We start from the raw sequence: 14,794 nt of genomic DNA, 5'->3' as shown, positions 1-14,794 counted from the left end.
TCAGTAGCTAAGCTAGCTTCTGACTACAGTAGATACCTGTCGCTCTATTAAATATTTGACTACATTTCCCAGCAGCCCCTGGGTTCTCAGCTATAACGTACCATCTGGTAGTGAAAATATATTTATTGTACAGCTATTCTTAAAGCAAACTTACCTTTTAAATAGAGGGTGATATTTTCCTGTATTGCTAAAATATTTGTGCTAATAATAAATATAATATGCCCTTTATTTTTACATTTTACCTCAGTCAATAAGAGCTGCAACTAACGATTATTTTTTGTTGATGAATTTTAATAAAAAAATGTATCTATCAATTTATCAATAATTCTAAAGGTGTTTGGTGTGTGTGCACTCAATGAAAAACAATTTCACCACAATAATACAAAACATTGACATTTCTCTTACTATATATATATATATATGAGGATAAGAGTATAGTTAAAAAAAAAGAAAATATTGATTGAAAATGCAGAAAAATTTGCTGCTTTTCTCTGTCCAAAACCACACATTTCTTAACTTTACACACTATTTATTGTAGTAGTTCGCTGTTTTAGACACAGTCTTTTGTTGTTTTGAGTAGCTCCACCAGCCAGCATTGCAGGTCCTAATGGTCTAAATTCAGTTTGTTTCTTAGGCTACTTAAAAAATGTAGCCACAAAAAGGACCATTCGTTTAACCCCTTAAATATATGTTAATACAAAGAAATGCAAACTGCTGAATTTCAATGTTATAAAAGTGGAGGGAAAACACGTTGAAGAGGCATATTTGTGAAGGGCTTGATAGAACCAATGAACCGAGCCTTTAATATTAAAAGTGGTAAAATAATTTAACAGTACACAAAAGAACAATTAGAGTAAAGGTGTAACCCAGTAAAGGTATTGTGTGGCCACAATAAATGCAAAGCATGAACACTTGAGCTTTTCAGAAAGTTTAATCGAGATGTCAGAGAACTACCATTCAAGCATATTCAGGCAATTCTCTGAAAGGGTAGGGTTTTTTTTTATTTTAAAAAAGCAACTATTTCAAACACTTGCATACAACACTGCACAAAAAAGAGTTTCAGTCCATCTTCAGAAAAAACAAATCACAGTAAAATCCAACGCTAGAACAGAGTAAACCACTTTCAAACATTCTAAAGGCAAACTTCATCATATGTAGCAGCAAATTCACTGTAAAATTGTGGATTGTACACACAAACACTTTGTTGGGGCAACTTTTTGCTTTTCTTAAATTTCATAAGTTTATTATTATTAATGTTGCTTTAAAATGTACTAAATAGTGTTGGCCCAAAACTTTGCATAAGTGTGTATATGGTATGTGAATAACTCAGTCCAGATCATATGAATTATTGAGATCCTCGTTTTTAATGTCTCTTATTATTATGACATACAGACTTATATGTTGTGGGTTTGTTTTAACACACTTTTTTCATCATTAATTAGTGTAAACATGCCTCGTCATGCAGCTTAAACATCCATATAACGTCCTAAAGAAACTCAAGAAGAGACTGGTAACAGTAAATTAAAGGGTCAATAAGTAAGCAAGTAAGTTATATTATAGTTTGCTTGTCTGGTACAGTGCATAGGCATTGTCTGATTATTACCTCTTGGTGCTGGTCACACACATTGTAATATCAGCAGAGATGAAACACCACCAAAAATCATTTCTAATGCTTCCTTCCTCCTACTGTTTATTATTACTATTTATTCCTGTCAGAAATAACATCCAGATATGTAATAGTGCCACAGCTTCACAGCTATGATAGTTTGGTTACCTCAATTTATATATTTTAATACGTTTATTTATAGCTCAGCCTTGCAAATACAGATGGGTAAAACAGCATCATCAGCTGTAAATGTAAATTTCGAACAGCTCTCTCAGCTCAATGATTCATCTAGCCTACATCAGGTAATGAACATGTTGCTAATAGGTTCATGTTTATCTGCTCCAGAGAACCTTACTCTTTTAGCTATACTTCTCTACAGGGACTAGATAAGCTGTGTGTGAACTGCACATCTGTGTCAGCACTGGGTACAACTTAAAGTAGCTGAATGTGTTCATTAGAATGGGTGTCCACAAACATTTGAACATATTTTTCATGTACATTTTGCATGTAATTGTTTCTCTTCTACATTTGTTTTAAAACATATCAACATATTGCCCACTTCATCAAGCACTTTTAATATCACATTAGGTGATGTTTAAGTCCCTTTAAAAGTCCCTTTATTATCTACATTTAACAAGTGATATCAACATTCACTATCTGATTTACATTAAATTTTCTGTCTGTAGTCACCAAACTTAACCCTTGGATGAAAATGGTCTATTTAGTATATATTATTTAATAATAGTATTTTTTATCATAATATTTTTAAATTCTTGTTTTAAAAACATAATAATAATAATAAGCTTTCTGAATTCAAATATGTGAGAAATCTAGGTCAGTGCTGCTATACAGGGAAAAAATATTAAAATATTTTAAATACCTGGATCAGGATAACAGATTATTCATATTGCATTACAATATTGTTATTATTGTTATTTCTCGTTAATACAAGAGAGATCTGTGATTTGATATTTTGGTCAAATGTAAACATCAGGCTGATACAGTACTAATTATCAATTTGCAATTCACTGTGATTCTAATGTAATCATTCTTAATTATTTTATTTGCATCTAAATGGGATTGGAAACCTGGATTGTAAGCATGGATTTCACAGTGATTCCAAAATGTTTAACTGTACCACAACTAGACACAACGATACACACCTACTATATATCTTCAGTAGCCACCTGGTGTTTCTTGGTGTATGGTGTACATTCTTACATATTCTGTTACTACAACATGTAGTAATACTTCTAAAATGAAGTTGAGCTTTCTGATGGATGTCATTTTTTATTACTTCAGCCTGTAATATAGATTTATAGCCCAGCAAAGATATTTTGGTAGTTGCACATAGATTAAAAAAAATGCCAGTGTCCCACTCCTGAGTCAGTGAGAGATCACCACACGGTTTGGTAAACAGTTACAGGAGCACAGACATGATAAGAATCCTTATTTTAGGTCCTGGGGAAACCCTGAAGTCTCACTTCACAGGAAGATAACAGTAAGATCCTCCAAACAACAGCAGCACCCCCTGCTGTGATGAGTTTTAAGTACTCCCTGCCCCAGGACACATAATTTAGCTCAAGAACAAGTTTGATATGAAGTCAGAGTGTTGGATAAGTTAGGATGTGAGGCAGGGGGAGCTTGAAACTGTGTGTACCACTGGAGCAAAGAACTCCATGAGCTTAAAGCATCCAAAGCCAGTGGTACTGCAAAGTTCGTACCAATTGGAGAGGTAAACAAAAAGCCAGTGGATCACCTCCTTTTTGGATTTTACCTGAGTGTAACCTGGAGGCGAAGAGGCAGCAGCCGTCGCAGCTGTTCCTGCAGAGCCAGCACTTGGCTGTGGGACAGTGCACGGTCATTTGAATGGTACTCCAGCCTGTAGCACAGGCTAGCGTGGCCCATGTGTGGGTGGCGGAACCGGTCCACCAGTGCCACGCCCTTGACTGCTCCAGCTGTGGCCACCCGTACAACAGCATGAAAGTCTAGCTCATCAAAGCTCTCTGGTTCCATCCAGAAGCTGATGTCATGCGAGTAACTGGCCGGGTACAGCGAGAAGGGCCGGAACGAACCAACGTCCTGAGTTTCAAAATGGGCAAGGAAGCGTGGATCATAGGTCCACAGCAGGCGCCAGTCAGGGATGGAGAAGGTCAATGCCGCCAAGTGGTCTATGTTCAGCAATAACACACAAAGCTGAAGGGATCTCTGGAAGTCAGACCCTGGGACTGGAACTGATGTCATCCTGCCAAAGTTCTGGACATCTTTGGAGTTAATCCAGATTTGATGTTCCTCCCCAAGTTGGTCCTCCTTGAAGGAAACATTGTAAGGTGAGAGCAGGCCTTCCACACACTCTCTGAGGCACTGAAGGGGCTTAGACTTGGAGGGCAGCACACCGACGAGGAGAAGCTGGTGGTAGGCAGGGTACCGGTTAGGAGATATGGGGACTCTCTGGAAGACCAGTCCGCTCAAGGCATGAAGAGTTCCAGGACTAAAGTCCTCGTTCTGCATGATCTCCTGCACATGCAGTAACAGAGACGGCCGAAGAGCAAAGCTTCCTCCAGAGATCTGCTGATTGTCCATAGGCTCACAGTCTTGCATGCCATCTTTGCACTGGTCAAGGGGGTGGGTTTCAATGGGCTTGATCCAGAAGACTTCAGAAGGGGTAAGTGTCAAACCACAAGAACGGAGGTTCTCTGGGCAGCAGTGTACTAACTCTGGGAAGCTGCCACTCACTGTGCAAACCGGCCATGAGGATTTGATCTCTCGAAGCAACTGTTCCAGTACAGTCTTTACAGGATGGTGTGACTGTTGGCTAAGGAAATCCCTGATGAAGAAATAAACAATTTAGTATATTTACCAGAAATTTTGTCCATATTATTGGTGGAACATATGTATAAGACATTACTTAAATTACTATTTACTAAGATAATATTTTAACCCATTACATTACTTAATCAACATTTACTTTGTTACTACGCTGAAAGCTCCACTAGGTAGGATTGAGATTTTGTGCTCATGGTCTCCCCCTACAGTTGCAGAGTGTAATAAATGTTTCAGGAGGATTCGTTTCTCTTTCTCGTTTTCACAGACATATTCGGTCTCATTCCAGCTTCTGCCAGAGTGTATGTATGTTAGTAAGTATGTAGTCCTTGTAGAACTGTTAGAACTAAAGGTCGGAAAGCAGGTCGCAGTTCTCGCGAGCGTTGGTTGCGGCCGCCTCGGAAAACTTACAGAGTCTGGTTTGAGCTCAGAGGAGAGTAAGGTAGAGTAAGGTAAACCGAGGTAGAGTAAAGTGGAGTGAGGTAAGGTGGGGTAGACTGGACTGAGAGAGAGTGAGGTAAAGCAAGTTAGAGTGAGGCAGAGTAAGGCAAATTGAGGTAGGGTGAGGTAGAGTGATGAGGGAGGTAGAACAAGTAACTAATGTAGGCAGGTCACATCAACTACTGCTATTTATGTAAATATTTTGGAAATATTGGAAAGTAGTGTTAATGTTTTCCACAGGAAGAATAATGCCATTGGGGACAGACTTAATTTACATTAACAGGATTTGTGATTTTATAAATGTTATTTGCCCTGACACACAGTTGCAGTATGTAAAGTATGCAGTATGTACAGTGATCAAGAAGTGTTAACTCAGGGGGTGGCTTAAAAAAAGCAAACACCTGTAAACATTGTAAGGTGTTCCAGGAATACGTCCTAGAAGGCATTACCTCCTGCCGTGAACAGCACAGTGAGTAATGCTCGTGACCAGTGGTGTCTGGTTAGAACTGTCAGTGTGAACAGTATTTAAAATATACTTTAAGTACATTAACCTACCTGTTCATAAATTCACTCAACTCCTCTGGAGCCTCATAACTAACAGTCTCCTTTCCAATAGTTGTGACCATTTTCAGCTTCTCTGGCATGGTGTATGGCAGGCTCCGGGTAAAAATGTGGGTCAGTGCTCCTTCTACATGAAAACCTTTGTCCTGACTCCTGCAAAAGAATTGTGAGCATGCAATAAACAATCAGGCTGCCAAGTTATCATTTTAAACAAATACAAGTAATTATGAAAAACTGGAATATTCAACAAACATGCAGATCATCTCTTTCATACCAAAACTTCTTATTTTTTGCTATTTGGCCAAAGAAGCCAAATGTACACTGTACGAACACATTGAAACAAACAGAAATAGTGTAAAGTGACTTTAAATAAAACACTGAAACACTGATTCATTTAAATATATTGAAGTTAATGGTGCATAAATAGACATATCACCTGCTGTTGGCCATTTCCATTTACTCAAAACAGTTTAGGTCAGCCTGGGTACTTGGACTGATGTGTCTTTATTCTGTATTTTTATTATCTGTATACACTGAGTACCACTGCATGGTACCTACAACATCTGACTAGATTTTACTCACCTTACGTTACTTTTCAATAAGGCAAACCTGGTTCAAGCCAAGCAGGGATAAAAATATAATGGTTGGGCCAGTCACATGACTTAAATATTTTGAGAGACCTCAATATTGCCCCTTGTGTTTAGTAAAAAAAAGAAGAGTTAGTTCAATTAAAAGAGCCCGTATGTTTACATAGCGGTTATTCTGATAGGTCTAGGCATGGGTAAACCTTGGACAGCTGAACTGACACTCTACTCAGTGAAAAACCTGCAAAACAAGAATCTGGAACAAAATCCCTTTAGCAGCCTCTACTGTTACGGTGTCGTTCCCCGGAGGATGACATAGCGATTGTGTTTTTCACCATCACCAGCTACAATTTGGGGTGGAGCTGTGACAGTAGAAAACAAACCAGGTACCAGGTACCAAAAAATGGAACAGAGTTGAATTAAGTTGAGTAGAGTAATTACCATGCAGTTGAAAAGCCTCATAACACTTAGGGTGCACTCACATTATGCTTGATTGTTTTGTATTGTGCCTGAGCCCACTTCAAGCCCTCTTCATATGGGCTCAGACACGGTTCACTAAAAATGCGACAAAGGACACAACCATTGGCAAGAACTCCAAATACCTCACAGTCTACTGCTACATTGAGCTTTAGCAATATGACTGCTGGCATAGTTAGTGACTTCAACTGATAGAAGCCTCTCTAACCTTTTGACTTTCTCTCTTGCAGTAGTGGAGGTGTAGTGACGAGGTGAAATATAATTACCTCTGATCCGATCCTTGTAACAGGTCATAATGTTTTGAAGATGAATGTACGTACCATATTTTTTGCACTATAAGGTGCAACCGAATATAAGGCGCATTTTAAGCAGCACTTGTTAGGAACAGGGGTGTCGCCATGTTTACCCTCTTATTCACCCACCAGCAGCGAGACCTGTAAAGCTAAGCTAAAGAATAGGAGTGCTGAATGTTAAACTACACAGATTTCTTTCCTGAAAACTTCATTTGGGTGAGTAAAGCACTTCCACAGACCTGACGCGACAACTATGTTATGGACTTATCGTGTGATAATTTTTTTAATCACGGCAATTTGGATTTGTTTACATGAGAGAGCAAATCGCGCTGTGCTGCTCTCTCACTGGCTCTCGACCAGCTCTCGATGAATCTGTCAGACGGCGCGAGACTGGGAGACCTCTCTCACGGCAGCTCCACCACCACAGCTTGCTGGGCGTGGCTTCCCACATATACACTCTCTCACCACGGCGATATATATCACACACACACACACACACACACACACACACACACAGATGTGGAGATGTGTTAGCTAGCAAACGTATTCAAGGCTAATGTGACTTTCTCAAAATATACAGCTTTAGAGAACGTTTAGAGAACTCCAGTCCGGGATGGACTTTGTTTTAAAGCCGCATTTCACGGATCTGGTGTGGCAGTATTTTGGCTTTAAGCGAAATGAGCGAGGAGAACCATCAACACGAATCAGCTGGTTTGTTTAGTTTGTTTCAAACCAGTGAAAACAAAAGCTGGCTTTACTACTAACCTGAGTTCTAATTTAAAGCACAACCATCCAGCCCAATTTTCTGAGCTGAATATTGAATATGAATATTGTTACTCCAGAGAGATCCTGCCTCAAGCCCCACAGGGTAAACATGTTGGTGTTACTTGCTCGGAATTTGTGACAATTACATTGAAAAATACATTTATAGCAAGAGCTCTGGCCTGCTGAGCTATCAGAGTCTTTGATCCTATGGACAAGTGTGTTTTTGAGCTAATGTGTGTTTTACAGCATATTATACATATATGATTCGAAAAAAAGAATCTGCAAGTGCCTTTGTGTCCAAAAAAATGAACTAATGTAAAGGTTACTTTAATCTATTTGTTGTTAATTATTTTTTTGCATAAAGGTAAGTTTAATATTTAGTGCAGTTTTCTCAGAGTCCCAGGGTGTTTGTACTTAATTTTTTTTAATTATTAAGGATATTAAAATATTTTTATATTGGAAGCCCAACGTCTGCTCTTAATAATAAAAAGTTAGTTTAACTGTAAAATGGTGTAATAGTTTTATGCTAGTATTTTATTACTGTGGCACATTGTCTTAAAGCTCCTTTGGGAGCCCAGAAGCAGGAAAATAAGCTTTTTAATAGTGGCGCTTTACAATGACAATATTATCGTTTATCGTAATAATTTCTGAGACAATATATTGTCCTAAAAAATTTCGTTATCGTGACAGGCCTACACTTCCGTTTATTTACAGTAAGCTTAGATTTCCAGATTTCCACTGAGGCTGGAGCATTATTAGCATTAGTGGCTAACTTCAGCCCGACAGTGTTACACTGAGGAACCCTGAGTGCTCTGGTGTGCAAGGGTGATATCAGCTAGCGGGTCATCCCACATACCTTGTTTTAACACGGTAAATGCACAGACTACAGGCCGATAATACTCACCTCTGAATGGCCGAATGGCTAGCGCTTAGCCGGTAATGCTAATACTGCTATAAGAACTAAACTCCTGTATATCTCTGCACTTCAGCGGAGTGGCTTTACTGCTCCTTACAACTTGACTGGTAAAATTCATATGTAATGCGCACAGGATTATGTATATAAGATATAGATTATATATATAAGGCGCACTGACATTTTTTTTGGAAAATAATATTTATATAGATTTTGAACATTTACAATTAAAATAAATGTGTATTCCATAAGAACAGGGTATGTAAATAAATACATAAAATAAATAAAATAGTATCATAAAACGCACAGTTTTGTCAAGAGGGATGCTCTATTGTCCCTCATTCTTCATAAGCAAGGGCTACAAGTGCTTAAAAAAAAGAATACAATTAAAGATGTCTAGCACTTTCTATAAAAACACCTCCTTACCTGTAACCTGTGCATCTGTATCCTTGAAATTGGTCACAATCAAATGGGCGAATATCACTGAGGATGAGACCGGCCTCTGCTGCCATGGAAACTGCCTGCCAGCTATTGTGCCACTCTCTCATTGGGTTGTCGTATGGAGTGCCACCTTGTCCATTGCACAAAGCCATGTGCACTTCCCCATTGTCCTTAAGCACCTCGGCGCAGCTAGTGAGAGGAAAAAAACAAGCAGAGCGCGTCAGTCACAAGTGTTGCAGCGCAGCGAGGAGAGCGGCTCAACAGTTTTTTAGCCCCTCGCTATGACTCTTGTATAACACTTGTATAACCACCCCAACACATCTTTTTTTACGCAATTAATTAGGTGATGTTTACAAAGCCTGGTGACACATTAGCATTTTACTTAAACACAGGTCAAAAGAGTGCTAGATTTAGGCTAAAATATAATACATAATATTTTTCATCAGGTGTTAAATGTGTCTTGTGTGACTTGTGCACAGGTAACCAAAACAAATGTTCGATCATTTTGGGCAGCTCTGGTCTGCGAAACCCAGACAAAAACCCACAGAAAGACAGACAAAGACATAGAGAAAGACCCAAATAAAGACCCCTCATGCTTCCACCCACACATTCCCGCCTTCACAGTTTAAATGACAGAATGACGCGGAATCAAGGGAAATTGCAGCCTCACTTACCTCGCAAAGAACTTGGCCAGGAGGGTTCGATTCTTCTTGACTCCACTTTTTCGGCCACAGTGTGGGAAGTTGAAGACGATGCAGTCATAAAGGTGGTGCCGAATCACCTCATGCTCCTTCAGGTGCGTGCAGTCCACCTCAAAAAGTACCGTAGCGCCTGTGGGAAGACAAAAACAACAAGCATAAGCACACACATGTTATTGGGTATGTGCTACTGGACTTTAGGGATGTGCCATATTGTATCATACACAATAATATTGCTATAATAAAATTATAAGAAGTAAAAATACACATTGTGATAATGTATTTTGTCTCAAAAGCAGTCTATTTTGTATTTGTTTCATTATTTGTTGTGAAGCTTTGTGGGTATTTCTGGTATAATTGTTTTTGTTTTTGCCTTTAATATGGACACACTAAATATTCTGCACTTTAGTATTGTGGTTATTTTTTGCTACATTACATTATTTTTATGTATTTTTAGTTTTGATAAGTTATAAAATAGATTTTTCTGGTTCTACTCAATGTCTGAAACATTTACACTAAATAAAATATAACATTAAAACATGTATCTTGTTGCATTCTAAAAATCAATCAAGTAAAATACCCTGAAATCTTAATTTTAAGATCATATCACACACCCCTTTTGGTTTCACGTCAAGACACCTCAGTGGGCCTCCCACAAACTACAACTGGGAGTTGGAGGAGGCATTTTTTTTGGTATTGCAATGACTGCTTCATAGCAACCAACTGTGGAAACATAACGTCTTGGTCACAGGCATGCAAATTCATCGGGTTATGACTCCTCCTGAGTGGGCGGGATGACTGGATCAAATGCAAAACAAAGCTGACACATAAGCTTCTGAATTTGACTAGTATACATATTTATAAACACAAACCACAACAGGGATTTTAAGGAAGCTATTTACCCCTTCGGCTATTTCGTTGCCAACTGTGCACATCTACACCTTGACCAGAGGCATGCAAATTTACTGGGTTATGACACAATATGAGTGGGAAGTATGGCTGGCTTACATGCAAAACAAAGTGTAACATTCCAATTCATATGCAGAATTTTGTGCAATTGTGCAAATATAAAATAAACAAACTGCGCATTAAAAAAGGAAGTCCGTGACAATATACATCGATCATCCTTTATATTATCTTTATTCTATAGCCATTTTCTATATTTTCAGCTTCACTGACCATGTAGGATCTACATTAGTTCTATAATTGTAGGCTGTAGTTCATTTATTTCTCTGCATACATTTATTATCCTCCATATACCCTGTTCTTTAATGAATAGAACCCAGAAGGACCACCACAAAGCAGGTATTATTTGGGTGGTGGGTCATTCTCAGCCCTGCTGTGACTCTGACATGGTGGTGGTATGTTAGTAGTGTGTTAGTAGTTGTGCTGGTATGAATGGATGAGATGCAGCAGTGCTGCTGGAGTTTTTAAACACTGTGTTCACTCATTGTCCACTTTATTAGATACTCCAACCTAGCTGCTAAAAATTCTGAATAAATTCTGAATAAATTCTGAATAAAATTCAGAAACAGAAGTCAGAGACAGAACCCAGCCCACAGGATGCTGTTGGTGGAGTATTCTCAGTCCAGCAGTGACACAGAGGTGTTTAAAAACGTCAGCAGCTCTGCTGTATCTGATCCACTCGTACCAGCACAACACACACTAACATACATCATGCCAGTGTCACTGCAGTGCTGAGATGCAACCCTAAACTGAGTCCAGGCATCCCTACTAAAAGTGTAGGTAAAAGTTTGTGTTTTATTGTTTTTTTTATGCAAGTGTTTCTCTGATAAGCAGAAACCAATGTTCAAACCATAAAAAATAAAAAATAGGAACGAGGGCTGGGTTCATCCCTAAATCTCTGATTCTAGAATCTCCCTTAAAAGGAAGTAACCCCATAAAGTCCACCCAATAAAATGCAGAGTCAATACTAACAGGACTAAATGTATCAAATAAGTGAACCTTGGTTCGGACTCTGGTTCAGTGTGAAAAAAAGCCTTATAATCAAAATCTGATGCACACAATTTACACTTTATGAATTGAAATGTGGAGTAAGGGATATTTATGGTTTGATAGCCACAATATGCTCAGAAAAAAATACTGTGTATCACAATAACAAAATTTAACATAGTCATTTTGCCCACCTCTACTCTGACGTACTGTTAAATCTTCAATAACTGAAGTGCATTTTAATCAGACTAATAGTTTTATATAACATTATTAATATTTGACACACTTTTGCAGATTAGCAGGCTGACCCCCAAAATACACAACACACTTTATAATTCATAGTATCTGGATATCTGTTAATTCATTGTTTCTTCTAAAATCAAAGGTATTGAAAGAAGTGTATCCTGCTTTTGTTAAATTAACTGTCTGTACTGTCCAGAGAGGCTTTCTACTAGATTTTGGAGCATTGCTGTGAGGATCTAATTGCATTTAGTGACAAAAGCTCTAGCGAAGTCAGGATGCTGGATGGCCACCAGCCAACTTCCTCACCAACTCATGCCAAAACTATTGGATTGGGCACCATTGATGAGTCTCCCACTTCTTGGCAGGGTGGCCACAGTTCTAAATTGTCTCAATTTGAAGATTGTTTGCCTTACTGTAGAGTGGTGGATTTCTAACGTGTTTGAAATCAGTTTGTAACCCTTTCCAGCTTTCTGTAAAGCAACAGTTTTTGATTGTTGATTCTTTGAAAGCTCTTTTTGGCATGGCATGGCTCACATATGCACATATGAGTATTTTTAACAAACAAATTAGCTTTAGTCGTTTTGAGGTTAATAACACAAGGATTCTCATACTTTTTACTTATACTTTTTACAAATACTTTTTTACCGGTTGTTCTCAATAAAGACATCAATAAAGACATGAATGACCATATATTTTTAAGCTTTTAATATAGGCCCACTATATTTATCAATACACTTGGCTTGGATGAAGATCAAATCACATTTTTATAATTTATGCAGAAAACCATGAAATTTAATTGATACATCATGTATTAATCATCATTATGTATTGATACATCAGAATTAGGGAACTGAATTAGGATCCCTGTATTTTTTTTTTCAGTTTGTAAGTGGTAGAAATGAAAATTACACCCAATTTTCAACGTTACACTGACTGACATCTACATATGTATGTGATATCTTGTCTCTGCGGGATCACAGTGCTTTAATTCTCACAGGTAATTCTCACCTTGGTCTCGGAGGTGCTGGATGTTGTTCTGGGTGTTCTCCCGGGACAGGGCTTCAGCCTCGGGCTGTAAACAGGTGGCTGTAACTCGGACTCCAGGGTCCAGACTGTCGCACAGCGCCGCCGCGAACGAGAAGTTCCCTTCTCCCACCAGCAGAACCTCCCGGGCTGCGGACATGATCACTGACCTGCTTCAATCAGAGCGCCCAGCTCCCACCACCAGCATCTTCACCGGAGCTCCCGCTTATCTCCTCTTCTTCTTCTTCAGGCTACAGGAGATCTAGCCGTCAGTAACAGGAGCGTGGACACACCGCGGCTTCTGACTGAAACACAGGCAATCCAGCAGCAGCTCCTCCTCGGGATCATCTACCAGCACACTCAGCTGAAGTTCCTTTACTGACACCTGAAGTTCAGCTGAAACACCTGGACGATAAAACACCGATTAAAACACCATTAAATAAAGAATCAATTATCTAACCGCCCGCAGCCTCTCTACTGGGTCACCGCTACAGCTTCAGCTCCCCCCTGCAGATCAGTTACGCAATAATCCGAGAGAGGGAGGGAGAGAGGGAGACAAGAGAGAGAGACACACACAGTAAAAGAGACACACAGGTAAAAGAGGCAGATTGAGAGAAAGAAAGTGAGAGACAGATGGAGAGAAAAAGATAGAGAGACAGATAGAAAGAAGAGAGACAGATGGATACAGAGATAGAAAACAGAGAGAAAGAGAGAGACAGATAGAGACTGAGACAAAAATGCAGATAGAGAGAGAGACAGATGGAGAGGCACGCACAGAAAGACACACGAAAGAGACAGTAAAAAAAAGAGTAAGAGAGACAAATGGAGAGAAAAAAGAGATAGACAAATAAAGAGAGAGACTGAGAGAAACAGATGGATAAAGACAGAGACAAAAAACAGACAGAAAGAGACAGATGGATAGAGACAGAAAACACAGAAAGAAAAAGTGAGACAGATGGACAGAGACAGAGATAAACAGACAAAGAGAGACAGATGGATAGAGAGAGAAACAGACAGAAATAGAGAGAAACACAGAGAGAGAGAGAGAGAGAGAGAGAGTATGAGTTAAGGTTACCACGTTTCTTTCTCCTGAAGTTTATAGAGAGTTTATGCGGCGCCTGCTTTAAGTAAACTGTATATTATGTATAATAATGATAATCACAGCGGCTCATTCATTTCAGGCTCGTTTACTTCTCTTCAAAGTCGCTACAATGTGGGAAAACTTTGTTGAAGCGCAACTGTCAAACGAGTCCGGGGGGAAACCATTCCAGCTAGAAAAGCACCGCAGGAATCGTAAATAAAGAACAAGCAAAATATAGTTCATTATTTTTACTTTTTTATTTTACTTTTGGCTCCGTTCCACACGACAAAAAATTACACCACATGCCTACAATACGAAAAAAAATAAACGGGTTAAAATATATTGCAAAAAAAAAATAAAAATAAAAATAAAACAAGCCTCTCAAAATAATACGTCAATTTTTATATTTTTAATTACTTTTTTATCCCATAAATTTAAATCCCAACATAAATCACACAATGATTTTATAATTTTTCATAACTTGCGTATTTCAATTAAATTACATTTTATTTATATAGCGCTTTTTACAACAAAAGTTGTCACAAAGCAGTACATTTTAACATATACATATAGAAATCATGTCAGAACTGGTTTTATGGAACGTAAAACATTTAAATGGTTGAATAGTTGAAAAAAAGCTGTAGCCACACATAATACACTTTTAAAAGGAGCTGTTTTTTTTTTTCATTTTCAGCACTAATTAATCAAAACTCCCACATTCTGTAAGGTAGTTCACATGATCAAAGGTTCACACACTGTGCTGTGTTGATGCTCTCAGATTGTTCAATATATGTAATTTAGGGATTTTATGAGTTAAAACGAAGGACGGAGTGCTGTAAAGACCTTTATTGTAGGCTGAGTTCCAGTTCAGGGGTGGGCGTGTCCTGCAGAT

At 38.5% G+C, this 14,794-nt stretch overlaps 1 protein-coding gene across 2 annotated transcripts; it reads right to left on the bottom strand.

Moving 5' to 3' along the window:
* Positions 1 to 907: 907 nt before the first annotated feature.
* Positions 908 to 14,066, bottom strand: fdxacb1 (ferredoxin-fold anticodon binding domain containing 1). Of its 2 annotated transcripts, XM_007245230.4 has the most exons (6): positions 13,897 to 14,066; positions 12,807 to 13,226; positions 9,579 to 9,735; positions 8,890 to 9,093; positions 5,426 to 5,584; positions 908 to 4,433 (listed from the first exon to the last, which is right to left on the bottom strand). In XM_007245230.4, exons 2-6 carry the CDS (start codon positions 12,979 to 12,981, stop codon positions 3,380 to 3,382), a joined length of 1,749 nt encoding a protein of 582 aa, XP_007245292.2. In that variant the 5' UTR covers positions 12,982 to 13,226; positions 13,897 to 14,066; the 3' UTR covers positions 908 to 3,379. The 2 variants fall into 2 exon arrangements, with proteins under 2 accessions (XP_007245292.2, XP_007245291.2); XM_007245229.4 differs by lacking the exon at positions 13,897 to 14,066 and having other exon boundaries at positions 12,807 to 13,860.
* Positions 14,067 to 14,794: the final 728 nt, after the last annotated feature.

Source organism: Astyanax mexicanus, chromosome 1, assembly GCF_023375975.1.
Source record: "Astyanax mexicanus isolate ESR-SI-001 chromosome 1, AstMex3_surface, whole genome shotgun sequence".
In the NCBI taxonomy this organism is placed as follows: domain Eukaryota; kingdom Metazoa; phylum Chordata; class Actinopteri; order Characiformes; family Acestrorhamphidae; genus Astyanax; species Astyanax mexicanus.
This window is presented reverse-complemented; position numbering and strand designations above follow the sequence as displayed.

Coding starts and splice junctions, on each gene's coding strand:
- fdxacb1 (XM_007245230.4), bottom strand. CDS start 12,981: ATGTCCGCAGCCCGGGAGGTTCTGCTGGTGGGAGAAGGGAACTTCTCG. Junction 5,585..8,889: donor TACAGATGCACAGGTTACAG/GTAAGGAGGTGT, acceptor ATTCTTTTGCAG/GAGTCAGGACAAAGGTTTTC. Junction 4,434..5,425: donor TTGAGTGAATTTATGAACAG/GTAGGTTAATGT, acceptor TTTCTTCATCAG/GGATTTCCTTAGCCAACAGT.